General features: G+C 40.7%; 3 protein-coding genes across 3 annotated transcripts; 1 reads left to right on the plus strand and 2 right to left on the minus strand.

Annotated features, from left to right (window-relative positions):
- Positions 1-855: 855 nt before the first annotated feature.
- Positions 856-6508, minus strand: hprt1l (hypoxanthine phosphoribosyltransferase 1, like). Its single transcript, XM_061077186.1, has 9 exons — positions 6440-6508; positions 6017-6123; positions 4720-4903; positions 4353-4418; positions 4239-4256; positions 3678-3760; positions 2696-2742; positions 2100-2176; positions 856-903 (listed from the first exon to the last, which is right to left on the minus strand). The coding sequence occupies exons 1-9, from the start codon at positions 6455-6457 to the stop codon at positions 856-858; spliced, it is 648 nt and encodes a 215-aa protein (XP_060933169.1). The 5' UTR covers positions 6458-6508.
- Positions 6509-7774: 1266 nt separating this feature from the next.
- Positions 7775-11933, minus strand: psmd7 (proteasome 26S subunit, non-ATPase 7). The gene is made up of 8 exons (XM_061077187.1): positions 11806-11933; positions 11296-11387; positions 10878-10970; positions 10682-10779; positions 10505-10585; positions 10328-10419; positions 9919-10117; positions 7775-8410 (listed from the first exon to the last, which is right to left on the minus strand). Exons 1-8 carry the CDS (start codon positions 11877-11879, stop codon positions 8135-8137), a joined length of 1005 nt encoding a protein of 334 aa, XP_060933170.1. The 5' UTR covers positions 11880-11933; the 3' UTR covers positions 7775-8134.
- Positions 11934-14008: 2075 nt separating this feature from the next.
- LOC133009654 (dynein light chain roadblock-type 2-like) lies at positions 14009-15023 on the plus strand. Its single transcript, XM_061077188.1, has 4 exons — positions 14009-14025; positions 14238-14313; positions 14400-14567; positions 14700-15023. Exons 1-4 carry the CDS (start codon positions 14023-14025, stop codon positions 14741-14743), a joined length of 291 nt encoding a protein of 96 aa, XP_060933171.1. The 5' UTR covers positions 14009-14022; the 3' UTR covers positions 14744-15023.
- The last annotated feature ends 1540 nt before the right edge of the window (positions 15024-16563 follow it).

Consider the following 16563-nt stretch of genomic DNA (forward strand, 5'->3'; position numbering starts at 1 on the left):
ACGTACATTATTCCTTTAATGATTAAGTTTAGTCATTTATTCAACGGCTAGGCTAACAACACATGACGTCCCAAACCGGAAGTGTGTCGTCACATCAGTGCGACGAGCATCAGCCACAATTAGCCAGATAGCTGTCAGGGCAATGATGCTACTGACATATTTACAATGGGAAAATAAGGAATGTATCATAAGTGGAATCGCGCCGGAAAACAATAACAAGTAATTCATGAATATAACCACGACACTGTTTTTGTTTTGAATACAAGTGAAGAGCAGCCATGTTGTTTGTAAACATGTGAAGTGTCTCCCTCTTCTGGGAAAAGTGTCAAAGTGCAACAAGAATCAAAACTCAGGAGTTCAGGTTTGAATGGGATTTGTGTATTGCTGTAAACAGGTCACCCATGAAAACAGAACATTAAATTAAACTTACAGTACATTCCAAGTCATTTTATGGCATAACGAGAAAAACACAATATACCACGAAGGTTGTTCACTGAAAATAAAACAATAGCCTGAGACCTGTGATTTAAATAAATGTGCCAGAGCAAAAATAACGACATTCTTTCTCTCTATCGCCGAGATAAAACTGTAATTTACAGGCAGAGTCTATACATAGAAGTGAATAAATAAATTAAAATCTAACAACCAAAATATTTTGAATATACATAAAATTATCCCACGCATTCAATAGGGGGCAAAAACAAAATGTTCTTCTCAAAGTTATTTACAACCCACAGCTCACACGTTGTGGCTTCTCGTGTAGAAAAATAAATAAGATTCAGAACACAGCAAAGCTAAGGAGTGGTCACAGTGGTCGGATCGGTTCAGTCGGGTCCTCTGCAGCCCTCCAGCTCCTCACACTTTGTACTTCTCCTTGGCTTGGTCGTTCAGTATGCAGATGTGCTGAAGGGAAGGAAAGAAAAAGGCCATTAGGTTCATGTTCAATGCATTGCTACTTCCCTGGAAATAATAACACACAACTACGGTCATGTCCTTGGTTTAGTTTCTGGATTTGTGGCTGTATGTTTCTATTATTCCAATATTTAATTACGTTTTAATAAATTAAGAAGAAATAAGCCTTTCTTCACCAGAACAGGCACAATCCACAGCAGGCATTTTGACTTGTAATAGTACAAAAGCAAAGATGTTATTAATACCAATGTTCTGTGTACATGTCCCTGTAAGATATGACAGGACCCTGAAACTCAAACAGCTGAATCAACTATCGCTATTATAAATCTGGTTATTGTTCTTGTTATAATATGACAGCTTCAAAATTATATTCTGAATTCCTGAAAGTGCGGAGAAGACATTGAAACGCCTTTAAATTATCATACAGGTAGATCAAATTTACACTTTAAACATTATACAACAAAAACTGGACCTCCTTGGTGGAGTTAATAAATATACAAGCAGAGATAATTGAGCCAATATAGAATTATTTGAATAATGAATTGTGCAAAGATCCAGAATAAATAATATTTAGTTTCCTGGCATGGAAAATGTTTACCTTTTTAAAATCTTTGTTAAGTCCAAAATAATATGTATAGTTTATAATTGGAGGGATTGAAACAACATTTGCATATGTATTTGGTCTTGATGATGATATTGTTGAAGGTTCAGTGTGTAAGATTTAGGTGAAAAGGATCTTTTGGCAGAAATATAATAAAAAATAATCCTACATGTTTTCACTATTTTGTTTCATCTTAATTGCACTCATTGTTGTTTTCTTTACCCGAGAATTGGCCTTTATGTTTAAATACTTTATATTTACATGGGGAGCAGGTCCTCTCCACTGAGGCTGCCATGTTTTTTTACAGTAGCCCAAACTGGACAAATTAAACACCTTTGAAACAACTGAAGGCTACCACATGATCTCTGTCATGTTTGAAAGGAGAGGGTGAGGTGAGGTGTTTTCAGCTGCAACATGTAACTTCACCACTAGATGTCACTAGATGGTACACACTGAACCTTTAAGAAGAACTTCATTATGCTTGTTCTTAAAAATGATTCCCAACTGGGAAGAAATCTATTTTTATCATCCGTTTCATAAGATGTTTTAATGTTTCATCGTGAGGAATCAAACGCAGCAAACTCACACTGAGATCTCTGAAGTACTCGTTGTAGTCCAAAGCGTACCCCACCAGGAAGGCATCTGGCACCTCAAAGCCGATGTCTGAAACACACATGCCACTAATGTGAGTCAAGAAAAGACACAACATCCACTTTAAATGCAGTGAAAACAAAACACATTGGCTGATCTGAGAGAGGATCCTGAGACATTTACAGAAGAAAAGGTTTGTACTAAACTAACAGACGCTGCTCTTTTAGTGTCTGTGTTACTTAAGCTGTCAGTGCTGTCTAGTGAAACGCTTCCAGTAACAGCTGTCCTTGAGGGACAATCTTAAAGAGATTATCCATCTCAGACCTAAAGGCATTACATAACAGAGACAGTGTGAGCAAGGGGTTATCAGGCCTGCATTAGTGCTGTAAGTGCCCAGCTTGGAACATTTGAAGTAGATTTTCCGGAAATGAATGTTAATCCTGCATGGAATACACAGCTTTATTAAATAACCCTCCAAAAGGAACCACACACACACAGACACACACAGATACACGAGTGATGGGCATAAAATGAGCTCCACCAGAAGTACTGCACTTCACAGATAACATGTCTCGGTGTGCAGGTACTCACAGTCTGGTCTGTACCCTGAACTCCTCGGAGTCCTCTTCACCAAAAGGCTGGAATGACAAGGGAGGAAAAATATTGGAAATATTAGACTAATGCCTTTAAAAAATAAATTAACAACTACTGTTACTGTGCATTCACATGTTTATCATGAAGTCCAGTTGGGAAGTCGTTGTTCTGACTTTGGTGTGTTCATGTGCCGAAATCAAAATGCAGGATAACATGGACGCTGTAAACCAAATGTCCTGTGTTGTCATGTGTAGAGCGTTTAAACGAATATGTTGACACCTCTTTCTAATATTTGCATGATGAAAAGCGCAAAGACAAAGGATCAGTGACAGGCAGATAAATAATTTAAAACATATGCACCTTAATCATAAAAAACATCTGTATTCGCTGAAACGTTTGTTCATGCATTTTGCAAGAGACAAAAGTAGCATTTGGCAAGTTCACATTAAAAGTTTATATTTAGACTTGGTTTAAAATGTTCAGTTGTTCCGACTGGTCGAGCTGGCAGGAAATCTTTTTTCTGATTATTCTGACACCACAGGAATGCACCATTAGATCCAGAGTATTGTATATATTGAAATAGATACTGCAGCTCATTTAGGAATCGCTGTTTATAATGGAGCAAGATCAACCCGTCAAAGCGGTTCAAATTGATTCCCCCCCAGCCGACCAAACACAAATCCAACCGCTGTCTCTTAATGCAAGCATCAGAGGAAACCCACATTGCATCAACACATTTCCTTTTTCAACCAGCAGCCCTCGATAACACATGAGAGAACGGCCTGCTCCATCCACAGTGCTGTTAATAGTAGGCAGATTAACTCTTAAGCTGCTCACTCGCCCTGTTGCATTACATCTCTAATACAGTCCTACAGGAGAGAGAGAGAGAGTCCATTAGCTAAGAGCACTCTCTCTCTCTGAACCAGTTATACTGAGCTCTACACTTCCTTTTCAGAATAAAGTGTGCGATGGTGCTGACCTGACAACTTTAACCATCTTTGGTTTACATCCACTCAGCAGGGACAGTAGCGTCTGCATCGTCCTCCCGGTCTCCACGATGTCCTTTAAACAAAGCAACACACAGGAAGGTGTCACGACTCACAGTGTAATGGATAAACACACAACAGAAACATGACATTCATGCAACACTGGAGACTTGTGTTAACAAATCAAATGGGTTGACACATCATGCCTAATACTTAATTTCCATAATAAATACTGGTTCAAATCATTTAGCTCATATAATAATAAATCTGATTGTAATAGATACTGAGACAAAATGAATTTGTTAACCTTCTTTTTAGATGTATGTATTATATATATATATATGATTTCTGCATCTATAAATAATTTTTCTTCAGGTGTATATAAACTGAAATGATACATTCCTCTCTTATCTGTGACATTAATTAACTTTTATCAATGTCTTCCATAGTTTTGTGATATGCATTACATAGAAATTTAAATATAAAATTACAATCAGAGATTTTGTCTAAATTATTGCCCACGATGGAGATTTGAAAACAAAGAAACATCTTACCTCAACAATCAAAACATTCTGCAGAGAAAGAGTAAACAAATGTTAATTTAGAAAACATCCAAACACAACTGTGCAGTTTCAGTATCTCCTCCTGACAAACATCTGAAGACTGACCTTCCCTGAGAGATTGGACAGATCATCCCCTCCTATGATTTTCACACTGTTTGTTGACTTGTCATTCTGGGGACACAAAGAGGAGAGGACATTATCCGTCTCGCTGTGGTTACAGTTGCACTAGTGATTAACCCCTCCCTGCCTGTTCTGCTTTAACGACGGGAAAGACCTTTGACTCAGATCCACATTACAATTTTCAAAATGTCTCTGCAGCTGCGCCCTGAGTCCAAACTGCACCGTAAACAGCCGCAGTGTCAGATTGTAAAAGATTATTCTCCTCTGCACTTTGCCAACACGTCCATATCGATACACGTCACGTCAGCACAAGTGCTTCCTGGAAGTGAAAAGGAGGAAAATGGCTGCTTACACAGTAGCTCTTCACCCTAATGAAATCCACTGTCAGGGGGACTGATTTATCACTGTTCTGGTTCAGCGCTTTAATGTAGTCCAGGAGGTCCGCGAAGAACTTGTAGCCCCCTTTCAGGACACACAGAGCTACGATGTGATGTCCCCCCATGTCCTGGATTATGTCCCGGGCCAGGCGCTCTGTCCTGGAGCAGAAGGGGGGGAAACACAAAGGAGAACAGAAGCCTCATAAACCACAGCTTTAGAACTCAAGACCTGGATCGCATGGCATGGGGGAACAAAAACAGCACCCAGTGTACAAATAACTTTTGGCTTGTCTGATTGTAGTGAGAGTAAATTGAAACATAAAATGGCCGGTGATGATAATAAGATAAGATACATTTATTTGTCCCACATGCACAGACATGCACAAGCACACTCATGCAAGGAGGGAAATTTAACCTCTGCTTTTAACCCATCTGGTGCAGGACACACAGAGCAGTGGGCAGCCGTGTAAGGCGCCCGGGAAGCAGATGTTGGGGGAGTAAGGTGCCTTGCTCAGGGGCACTAGACAGGGTAGGGAGAATCCTCTTGGATTTTTGGACAGATCAATCCAGGTTTGTCTTTTTGTTGTTTCTCCGTGGAGTCGAACCCATAGTCCAAGTTTCTGCCACTAGTCCACCGCCTCTCCAATACACTGATATCCACCTCGCGGGCAGTTGTCATGACGAAGCTCACAGATGATCTGGTTTCTATCCGATCCGACCTCCTGAATTCTCATGTTATTGCCTGTACCTTTAGTTTTCACACAGCAAATACTTTTCCAGTTAAATCTCTTGTTTTAATTCTACATAGATTCATCTAATGACGGACGTCTGAGTTCATTCTCTCACTTTTGAACGATCTTACAGCATCAATAGTCCGATAGACAAACTACAGTCATCCAGAATCTGTTGTACCTGGAAGACGCATGTTTGAAGGTGAATGATGATGCGGAGGAGGAGGAGGAGGAGGAGGAGGAGGAGACGCTTGACATGACCCTAACCATTACTTTAAAACATTACTGCTGACCATGGATTTTACTACACTGCACCCCCCCTCCCTTCAGAAACCCTATTCAAATGCACCACAGGGTGTGCTAGAGCCAGACACTGATTTGTAAGGCAAATTCACTGCGGATCATAATGTTAATTCTGACATAAGCCACAAACATGAATGTGCAGCACCAGGCTCAGACTTGGGGAGGTGAGATGACTCGGGAGAGAAACGTGCAGTGATTGGCTCCCGGAGCTGAGCCTGCCCGCTGCTGATTGGTCTACCTGTCCATGATGAGTCCGTGGGGGATGATCACTCTGTCCAGGTCGTTCTCGTAATGTCTGGGGACGCAGAACAGGTCCAGGTCGTGACCCTTCTCATCGTCAGCGATCTGGAACGACACATAAGGAATAAGAAGAAGAAGAGGAAGAAGAAGAAGGCCTCCCCTCTCTCTCTCTTTAATAACGGTTGCCATGGACAGTGTCATCAACAGTGAATCTCCTAGCAACACTGACATCCCACCTCCACCACCTGTTTGTCTGTCCCCACACACACACAGACACACACACACATGACGGACTCGTGTCCTGCTGAGACCGAGGCAGAAGCACGCTCAGCGCCACCACCACACCCCGACATGTTCCCCAGAGGAACCAGAACCCCCACAACACCCCCACGACAAGAGATATAGACTGGACTAGACTCACGTTCAGGTAGGAAGCCATGTTGGCGTCGGTGGTGGTGTGTTCCAGTCAGTGTCGGTGAGACGTCTGACGAGGCATGGCAGGGAGGGAGGGAGGGAGGAGGGGGGGGAGGTAGAGAGAGAGAGAGAGAGAGGGAGGGAGGGAGGAGGGGGAGGTAGAGAGAGAGAGAGAGAGAGAGAGGGCGGTGTCTGATGATGGGTGAGTGCTGCACTAGCCTCTCTCCTCTCTCACTGCTCCTGTGTGTGTGTGTGTGTGTGTGTGTGTGTGTGTGTGTGTGTGTGTGTGTGTGTTTTAAGCCCTTTACGTCACAGCCCAGTTGACCATCACATTAATCTGATATGCTGGACACAACCTGAGTTGCGCTGGTTTCCACTGCTGCCGTTTCTTCTCCTTCAGCTGTGGCAGGGATGTGGAGCAGATGACGCAGTAGTGTAAATATACACAGATGGCTCCTCCCTCTTTAAGAGCAGCACACTGTCCCTGTCCGCCCCCCCCCCCTCCCTGCTTTTACTGCATCTGCGGTTTTACATCACTGTAGTGTGTGTGTGTGTGTGTGTGTGTGTGTGTGTGTGTGTGTGTGTGTTTGTGTGTGTGTTTATCTCCCCTGTTGCCATGTGCTTGATCCTTGTGGGAACTGTTGGGTTCCTCTAATTTGATATAAATGTTTGTAAAGTGGCTTGAATTAATGTACGTTGTGATTCAGTGCAATACAAATGAAATTGCATCAAATAGATCTGATTGTGAAGATCTTTATTAGCATAATAAGTAGAGTACAATATTGTATAGTGTTTAACAATCGATGCCAGTTTCGATCCGAATGATGTACTGAATATGACGATGCCAATAAGGAAACTTTGAATTTCAAGTGTAATTTTCAATATGTCCATGTTCCAACTGCATGTTATTCAAGTGTGTGTATAGATTTGATTTGAAATGTTTCATTTTGCTCAAGTAACATCCATTTTAATGGTTTGGCCAAAGGACCTTCTGAACAAGTTATGTACATATGCTCTTTTCATGCTATACTTGAGTTTACTGACCAATGAGGAGTTCTCACACAGATTTGTGAAAGCTATTCTTTGTAAGACTTCACATTCATTCTGGACAGCCTAACCAAACCCTTGTCTCTAACCTCTGAAGTTATGTTCTGCCTGGTCCTGACAAGGTCAGTGTTGAGGCACATGCACATGACACACACACCCACACATACGCACAAACACAGCTTCTCCATTACTCCATTTGAAAGGGTGATAACAAAACATATACCTATTTGACAACAATGAACAGATTTTAAATTTTGAGAGAAGAGCAAAACTGAAAAATGCAAAAACAACAAACTTCGAATAGGATTCCAATTTAATAAGTGATACAGGAAAAAAAAACATTTCTCCATCTTACAAAAAAAGCAACACCAGGTGTCGTACAACACCAGGAGGATGGGCAACTACAAAAACAGTTAACGTGTTCTTATAGTTCAGAACGCCAAAGAAGCAAACATCATCATCTCTGTACGATAATAAGAGTCTTTATGAGTGCCACTTGTGACCGTGAGGTCAAATCTCAAATGACACCATTCCCCATATAGAGCTCTACTTTTAGCCTGAGACCCACATACAGAGCTGTGGCTGTGGGCACAAAGTAGAGCAACATCCAGATGAAGATGACGTGATTTGAGAGAAGACTTAAAAGGAAGAACTCTCATTTTTTCTTCTTCTCATCTTTCTTGGCACCATCTCCCTTCTCCTTTTCCTTTTCCTTTTCCTTGTCTTTGTCTTTGTCATCTTTTTTCTCTTTGTCATCTTTCTTCTCTTTCTTGCCTTCCTCCTTTTCCTGTCCCTCCTTCTTTTCTGCGTCTCGGTTCGAAATCTTGTTGTTGATGAGGTTGTGCAGGGCCACCACCGAGCGTATGAGTGAGGCCAGGTAGACCACCAGCATCTGGTCGTTGGTCTTCAGGTAGAAGGCTTTTGTGAACTCCTGCGAAGAGGAAACATTAAGTCAAGCAACACAGAAAGTTAAGTAATCATACAACTAACATTAACTTTAAGATATGACCAATCACCTAACACCACAGGCAAAAGACCAATTACTGAAATACGTTCTACTATTTATTTTATGATAAAGAGCAAGTGTCTCCAAGGTTGAGTGTTACATAATGTGACTGACAGATTGGATATGTCTGTAAGAAGATATTAAGCTCTGAAGATATGACATTTCTATCCATCCCTGTGTATTTATGTACCTATTTGTATATATATATATATTAGGGCTGCTCGATTAATCGTGATTACGATTATGTGGTCAAACCATCTCCAAACTACTATAATCGAGTTGAAACGATTATTTGGCATTTTTTTCGAAAGAGGCGCATGCACAATCCAGTCCCTCCCCCAAAGCATTGGACTGGCACTCGCTCTAAAGCAGCTGTAAAGTGAGGGAGGCGAGTTGTGTGTGTGGTGACCGGCGGTATTAAAAAAACAGCGCGAGTGGAAAATGGCAGAGGGAGGGCAGCCCCCGTTCGATCGACAAGGGCAGAGAAAGTTCTCTTGTATGGCAACACTTCGGATTCGATGAATCCAACGAGCAGCAGCACCACAGTGAGCGGCCGTGCAGCGTCCATTCTCAAGCCCGCAGCTGCCCGGCTGTTCACACCGGACCCGTGATTCGCTTGTTGTTGTATGTAACCCGTTCAATGTAGAGGTTCGGGGGTATATGATGATGGTCCTCATAGCCACCCCCCACCCCTCTCTTTCTCTCTCTGTCTGTCTGTGTGCTTGTAGTGGTGGGGCAGATGCGGACGTTTACATTTACCGGAACCAGATGTGACTGGTACTTCCGGTTACAGTCATTTACTTCAGACTTCAGAATAAGGGCACATATGAATCGTTTGAATAATTGTGATTTTGATTTTGTCCAAAATAATCGTGATTATGATTTTTTCCATAATCAAGCAGCCCTAATATATATATATAGTTGAACATGTATTTACTTTTTTCCCTTCTATCACTGAATATATAACTACAAATAACAGTAGAATGATTTTACTGACATGAAAAAAAAACGATGTGGGTGTACAGATTTATGAATTAATTTCAATAAATACATATTTTTTAAATGGTGTCACTGAAGTTGAATATGTTTGCCTACCAGTGGATAAAATGAGAAGTTCCTTAGTTACAGATGCAGGTTAAAAGACAGAGTTCACATTTGCAGCTTCGGTTTTTAGTTTGACTGTATATTTGTTTTTGTCTTTGGTTCACTACATTCTTTAAAAACCGTATATGATAGGTGCCAAAACAGTACAAAATGATTGCTTAATATTTTAATTTTTAAGCCATTTTAGCTTGACTTTAGCCAATTTTAAGTAGGGACAACAAAAATGCAGCTTTAATTAAATGAACCCATAAACTAAATGTTTGTGGCTTGAGATACTAAATCATTACAGTTTAAACTCACTTGATTCACTGCAAACACAAATGACTTACCAGTAAATTCACATCTGGCAGCAGGTTGAAGACATCCTGCAGGTGGTAGATGATCTGATGGTTGATGGGAAGTTTCCCTGCAGTCACTTTCTCCAGGTAGGAGCGGATGTCCATGAGCTTTGAGTTGAGTCCCTTTAGGCCGTGAACCTGGTTTGTAATGCGTTGAGACAAAGTGCCCACTGTGGTATCTTTGATATCTCTGTAACAATGATGTAGCAGATGAGAGGAAAATGAGATTAAGTATGTACATGTATACATTTTGGGTTCACTCAAGTAACAAGGAGTTGAAATTGGTCGATTCATTTGGATGCTTCTAGCTTTGCTATAATTGCATCATATATCAAATCTGTATTGTACTAACATTACTAACTGAGATGACTGAATGTTTGGTTATAATGTTGTTCAGTACCTGAGAAGGTGCTCCACTCCTACTTCCTCCGCTTCCTCAGCTCCAATCTCACTGGTGACATGTTCAAATGTCTTGGATGTTGGTGTGCCATCCTAGAAATAGTGAAACACCCCTATCAACAAAAATCCCAACAATCCAAACTTAAGTTTAGATTTAACTAACTAATGATCCACTTACGTCGTGTATTTCCTCCACGGAGATGTAAGCTTCTGTGGGTAGACCAAGATCTTTGGGCTTCACATCTATGATGACTAACACCTGGAGGGTGAATTAAAGAGAAAAATATGAGTTATTAAACATCACAACTAATGAGTGGAACCAGGGTTGACCAGAAAAAAGGAAGAGGATACATACCGAATTGGTACAGTACTGCTTGATGAGTTCATTGATGGCAATGTCATTCTTATGTAATTTGGGTCCTGTGTGGTACCATCCAACTATTCTTTCTCTGGCTGAAATACAGAATAGACAGTTATTCACAGTTAACTAAATCTGGCACGCAGCAATATAAACACTCAAATATATGATGTAAATGTATCCAGAGACTTACCATTAACTTTCTTGAACATGCCATACATGTTCTCCAGGTAGTCATGGTCCAGGAACCACACAGAGTCGTCCCTGTCATCCTCATCGAATGGCACTGGAAAGAACGATAACAGAACTGATCAAATCTGAGACATATAAGGATAATTAATGACTTTCAGAATAGTTCTGCGTCGTACTGTGCAGTAGCTTAAAAAGGAATCTATTTTACATGTTATATTACACATTATGAGTCAAATACGGTGCTTGTGAAAAACCGCAGTGTGATGTTTCCAGTGACTGTGGAGATTTTTTTTGTCTCTATAACATAATCACGTTTTTTTTTTTGAGATCTTATACCATACCAGTGACTAACAAGCCTGAATGTATCAGCCTCTTGTTCTTAAATGAACCTGTTTTACTCATGTCACCAAGACACTTACCTGCAAAACTATTTGAGACGTCAAGAACTTTTTTGTGCCAGGATCCCAGGAGGACGCCAACCACTCGTTTCTGGTTGCCAACCTTCCCTATCCTGGAATAGAACAGTGACAGTTTGAAGAAGAATTAACATACTAGTTAATGGGAACTTAAGAACACAAGAGTGAGTAGTTAGCTTGGTTGCTGCTGTGAGCTAAGCTAACGGCTACAGCATCCATGGCTACTGAAATGAATGACAACACGATATCTCAAGAGCAAATTATCCTGAAATACAAATTAATGACACATTCAACAGTTCGTTATTGACATAATGTTCGCTCACACTGGCTACGTGACGAGTTTAACGTGGTTTCAGCGAGCTAACTAGCATGCTAACGGCTGCGTTCACTCTCATCGCGACTCTGACTCAGCAGGGCTACCGCTAGCTTAGCTTAGCAGCGGCGGTCCTCTCCTGGACCAGTTAACCCCCGGCTCCGGGGACGAGGCTCCTCCCGGACCCTGAAGGCACTGACCTGTTGAAGTGGTCGACCACGCTGAGCAGCACCAGCGGGTGAACCACCACGTTTTCCACCGCTAACTCCGGCATTTTCTGTCGCAGGGACGATAAACTGCACACAAACTACCAGCCGCACACAATGACGGCGCCGCACTGCACTTCCGCTCTGCGTCTGACGTCGCTTCCGTTTCCACTAACAACAGTGGGACGCGCAGAGCAGCCCGTGTAGGCACTTCCGGTGGCAAAAGAAACGGCCACTGATTCTAGTCCAGGCAAAGTAACCCATTTTGGAGCCAAAAAAATAAGTAATTGTAAAATAATTTTTTTCAGCATAGATTATTTCTATGAGGTGCCCAGAACAACATAGTAAAAGTCCTAACAAATCCTAGTTGAGGAAATATGTTTAATTCTCATCAATGTGTGCTAATAAGGCCCGGCAACAATACACCCCAAAGGGGCTATTCAATACGTGTGGAGCGCATGTGCTTGTCAAATTCATTTCAAAAGAAACTTGTAATACAAAAAAAGTTACTTTTCTTGAATACTTTTACTATGTGAAGTTTTATTGTGGTAGGAGTAAAGGAAACAATTAAGCCTATTTGGGTGTATTTTGGGCATATTCGATTAGTGTATAGCTCATTTGCATATTCAAATTCATTTTCAAAGGAACTTGTTATACAAAAAATGTTACGTTTCATGGTTACTTTCATTGTGTAAAGTTTTATTTTGATAGGAGTAAAGGGAAAAAATAGCCCTTTTGGGGTGTATTGTTGCCTGGCCTTATTGGCACACATTGATGAGAATTAAACATATTTCCTCAACTAGGATTTCTTAGGACTTTTAGTATGTTGTTCTGGACACCTCATAGAAATAATTTATGCTGAAACAAATTTTTTTACAATTAGTCGGTCGTAAAACAATACTTTGCCTGGACTATAAAGGCAGTCGCCGCAATTTGAGGCGATTTGCCTCTGTTGCCACAGTGTCTGAGAGCAACAACTGCTGTTTGTGACTTATTCCTGGAGATTTGGACCAGTTTGTGAACGTCTACTTACTTGTTATTGTTTTCCGGGGCATGGTGTTTAGGGATTTAGTTAAACTTTAGTAAGATTTTATGGGACCATGCCATGTTAATTATTTTAGTTTTGTCTACTGATCAATCTATAAGATGTGCCTGTGCCACACTTCAGACTCCTAACAGCGACGCAGAACAAATAACCATATGAATATTTATGTAGCCTATTGTGCTTGTCTTTATCTGAGTCAATGTCTGGTCACTTTACTCATCAGATCATCATTCATCCTTTTATTTGTTATTATGATCTGCATTTCCACAAATTGCTCAAAAAAATTAAATAAAAGGTGATTATATACACATTAAGAAAGTCTGTCATCAAAAGCAAAACAGTGTTAAACAGTAGTAGGTCATTAGCTTTTGGTTGTTTACAGCTTTTTTTGTAATGTATCTAGGATATGCACTGATGCTTTTACACAATAGAAATTCATAACTCTTGAGTCCTAGGAGATGCCATCATAACATATGGGCAAAAGTCAACTTCAGATAATAAATAAAACTGTAAATTGTTTATATGCAATTGGAAAGTACAATTTTGAGTCGCTCTTGTATGACAAAAACACTGAATACATTCAGCCTAGAGAGAATACAAATAATGCAGTGTGTGGCTGATCCGACCGTTACTAAAAACTTTGTTCCTTTGAGGGTTTTCCATCTACTGTGGTACAGTTGTTGTCACTAAATTGCCAAATGAGCAGTGGCATCTCTGTGCATCATTGCCATCATGGAGTTATTCACCATCTTATGTAGAATCGAAGCCAATACAAGGATACACAACTTTTCTTTTGGTCTCGCTCTGCAGTATAAAACCACTTTCGTTAGAACCCCTTCACATCAAAAGTCCCAAAACAGACACACTGCTTATAACAGGAAACACACACCAACCTTTCACAATAAAGCTTCTAAATAAAACAGCTTACATCAACTTTTTATCTCATTGAATAAATCACAAGCTGCTTTAGTTGCTATCAGACATTTTGGCAATAAAGACAGCTTCCTCCAAACAAACAACAAAGGCAACTGTCTTTACACCGTGGGACATCAGAGGAAGCTGTCTCTACATATCAGTGGCAGTCTCTGTTGAAAGCGGAAGTGCCTGTACGAGCTGCCGCTGCCACGATCCGAGCTTGCCCTTACTGGCAGAGGAGTGGACGCAACATGGTGAGAACAAGTTCATTAGTTTTGTATAAATGTGTTTTCTTTCATGACCTTTAACGATTCTGAACCACTTTTCAATGTTTATATAACTTCAGAATCCTTTTAGAGACAAGAAGGAAAACAGCGATCTTTAAAGTTTCTGTTTATCACTATTTCATTCGTAAACGGTGTCATTTCGAATGTGAACGTCGTGTTTTGTTGTCTCCGTTCTGCAGGCTGACGTTGAGGACACACTGAAGAGGATCGAAACCCAGAAAGGTGTGATTGGGACAGTGGTTGTCAATGGAGACGGTAAGACGCACACAAATAAACAATCCTAAACATTAGCCAGGGCCGTCTTGTGTGGTTTCCCCTCATTCTGGTGTGATCTTCCTCAGGTATTCCCATCAGAACGACCTTAGATAACTCCACCACAGTCAAGTACGCAGGGCTGTTCCGTCAGCTCACCGTGATGGCCAGGAGCACAGTGAGAGACATCGACCCCCAGAACGACCTCACCTTCCTCCGGGTCCGCACCAAGAAACATGAGATCATGGTGGCGCTGGGTGAGTCTCACTAGTGTTTTATGTCTTTTGTGTTTTATGTCTATGTGATGACCACTGAAACAAAACAATTAATATCATCCCACTTTAGCTGTTTTTAATCCTTCATCCTCTTCTCCCTTCATTTCTCTGCAGAGAATGACTTTCTGCTGATAGTCATCCAGAGACCATGTGAATAGCTGCTGGACATCTCCATGAGTCAGCTCTTGGTTTTGTCACATGGTGCATGCTGTATCCAGACAAACAGCTCTTTTTACTGCTGTGTTCTGTTCCCTGAAGTGCTGCATGATCCCTCTTTTCCTGTTTGGAACTGACATATGTTGAGTACGTCTGTAAAGTTGAGCCGATGGATATTGTACAATAGATTATAATAGATGCAACCTCTTCACTTTGGTAAATGTGACCAATTCAGTGAAAACCCTGAATAAATTAGAGGTGAAACAAGATGCATCCACTATTTCATACTACGCAAATAATAAATACATTTATAGAAGATGTATAACAATGCCGAGTTTGTCTTGATTAGTGGGTCAGAGTCAGAGATGGAAGCCACTTATGTCACAAAGACAGCTGGTTAAAGATGAGTACATCTTTACGACTACAAACAGGACAACTGACTTAAGTGGAATTTATATTCAACTAAATGAAATCAGCAAAAGCCTGCTTGCATGACCCAGTGAGGGGCAGAGGCTCTGTTCAATCTGTACAGGCGCGGCCCTGTAGAAAATTACAATTAATAAATTTGCCTTGTGTTATTACTGAGGATGCAATGTGTAGCTAATCAATATTTTATGGATGGAGGGTCTGACATGACAAACTGTAAACAATTATGTATACAACACTTCTGTGTATTCAAAGCCTGTTGACATACACCAAGCCAATCTCAGAGAGCCTCAGGATTAGAGACAATTACAACATTACTAGATTACAAGAAATCATCAGAACACTCAGATTTAAATGTTCGTGGGTTTGGCTGCACAACAGAGTTCCACTATTTGATATTTGTCAGAGGTGAAAACTCTTAATCTCTCCCCAGATACGTGACAATCACACATTCAAGACATTTTACAAATATTTTAATGTAAATTTCCATCAGAATGTACAGCAATATATATGTTAATAAATAATCCATTGCAATTGTACAGCCCAAATAATACATAACAGAACATCTGATTGATAAAGACATATGCAGGATATCACAGCAGGTTTGTGGAGGAGAGTGAACAGATGATGGAGGTCAGGTGATTTGGGGAAAAGGAGAAGGCTCCCGCGATTTCCAATATTCAGACGAGAGGCAGAAATTATATGTGACATTGTTAAACCTGGCTTCAACAAAAATAAACCTCATCCAGAGACCAAGCGAGGGCGTGGTTTGTAGTAAATTTTATGTCACCCATTAACAATTACATAATTTAAAGTACTCTTAGGAGTATCATGAAAAAGAGACAGTTATAATTTGGCGTTGTAAGCGATTTAACACAAAAACGCCTGGATAGATTACCACAAAACCTAGTGTGGTATTGGTCAAGAAAAAAATTGTTAAATGTTGATGAAGATCCGGATCAGGGTACAGGATTTTCTTTTGGACGGAGAAAAATTCATGGGTCTTGATGAAAAGGAATCAGACATATTTAGACGACTGATTTCTATGAGTAGGTATAGTTTGGTGCAGCCTCTGGATTAAAGTGGACTGTTGGACCTTGGTGGAGGCGTGAGCTCTACTGAGTGACATTCTGGTTTAAACTTTGCAAAATCCTGACGTCGGAAATCATCTTCACGTTAAAAACATTTGTAAGGTTGAACAGAACTGTCTAAATGTGTTGTAGTGTCACTCAGGTGACGCAAGCTCTCTAAAAACATGTGGACATTTCCCACAAAATTCCTTCAAATAAATAAAAATCAAATCAAAACTTTTAATTCTTCAAGTGTTGTCATCATGTATAGGCATGTGAAGGGCGTAGGACACATCTGAACGATGGTCACAGCTGGACGACGTTCT

Source organism: Limanda limanda, chromosome 8 (genome assembly GCF_963576545.1).
Source record: "Limanda limanda chromosome 8, fLimLim1.1, whole genome shotgun sequence".
In the NCBI taxonomy this organism is placed as follows: Eukaryota; Metazoa; Chordata; class Actinopteri; order Pleuronectiformes; family Pleuronectidae; genus Limanda; species Limanda limanda.

Bases quoted from the DNA above. Each gene is read 5' to 3' on its own strand.
- hprt1l (XM_061077186.1), bottom strand. The intron at 2,743-3,677 runs GTCAGCACCATC...TTGTCATTCCAG, and splicing joins AAGATGGTTAAAGTTGTCAG to CCTTTTGGTGAAGAGGACTC. The intron at 2,177-2,695 runs GTGAGTACCTGC...TGTGTGTTTCAG, and splicing joins TTCAGGGTACAGACCAGACT to ACATCGGCTTTGAGGTGCCA.
- psmd7 (XM_061077187.1), bottom strand. From the start codon at position 11,879: ATGCCGGAGTTAGCGGTGGAAAACGTGGTGGTTCACCCGCTGGTGCTG. The intron at 10,971-11,295 runs GTAAGTGTCTTG...CGTTCTTTCCAG, and splicing joins CGTCTCAAATAGTTTTGCAG to TGCCATTCGATGAGGATGAC. The intron at 8,411-9,918 runs GTAAGTCATTTG...TCCTCTTCGCAG, and splicing joins TGCCAGATGTGAATTTACTG to GAGTTCACAAAAGCCTTCTA.
- LOC133009654 (XM_061077188.1), top strand. The intron at 14,314-14,399 runs GTAAGACGCACA...GATCTTCCTCAG, and splicing joins AGTGGTTGTCAATGGAGACG to GTATTCCCATCAGAACGACC. The intron at 14,568-14,699 runs GTGAGTCTCACT...ATTTCTCTGCAG, and splicing joins TGAGATCATGGTGGCGCTGG to AGAATGACTTTCTGCTGATA.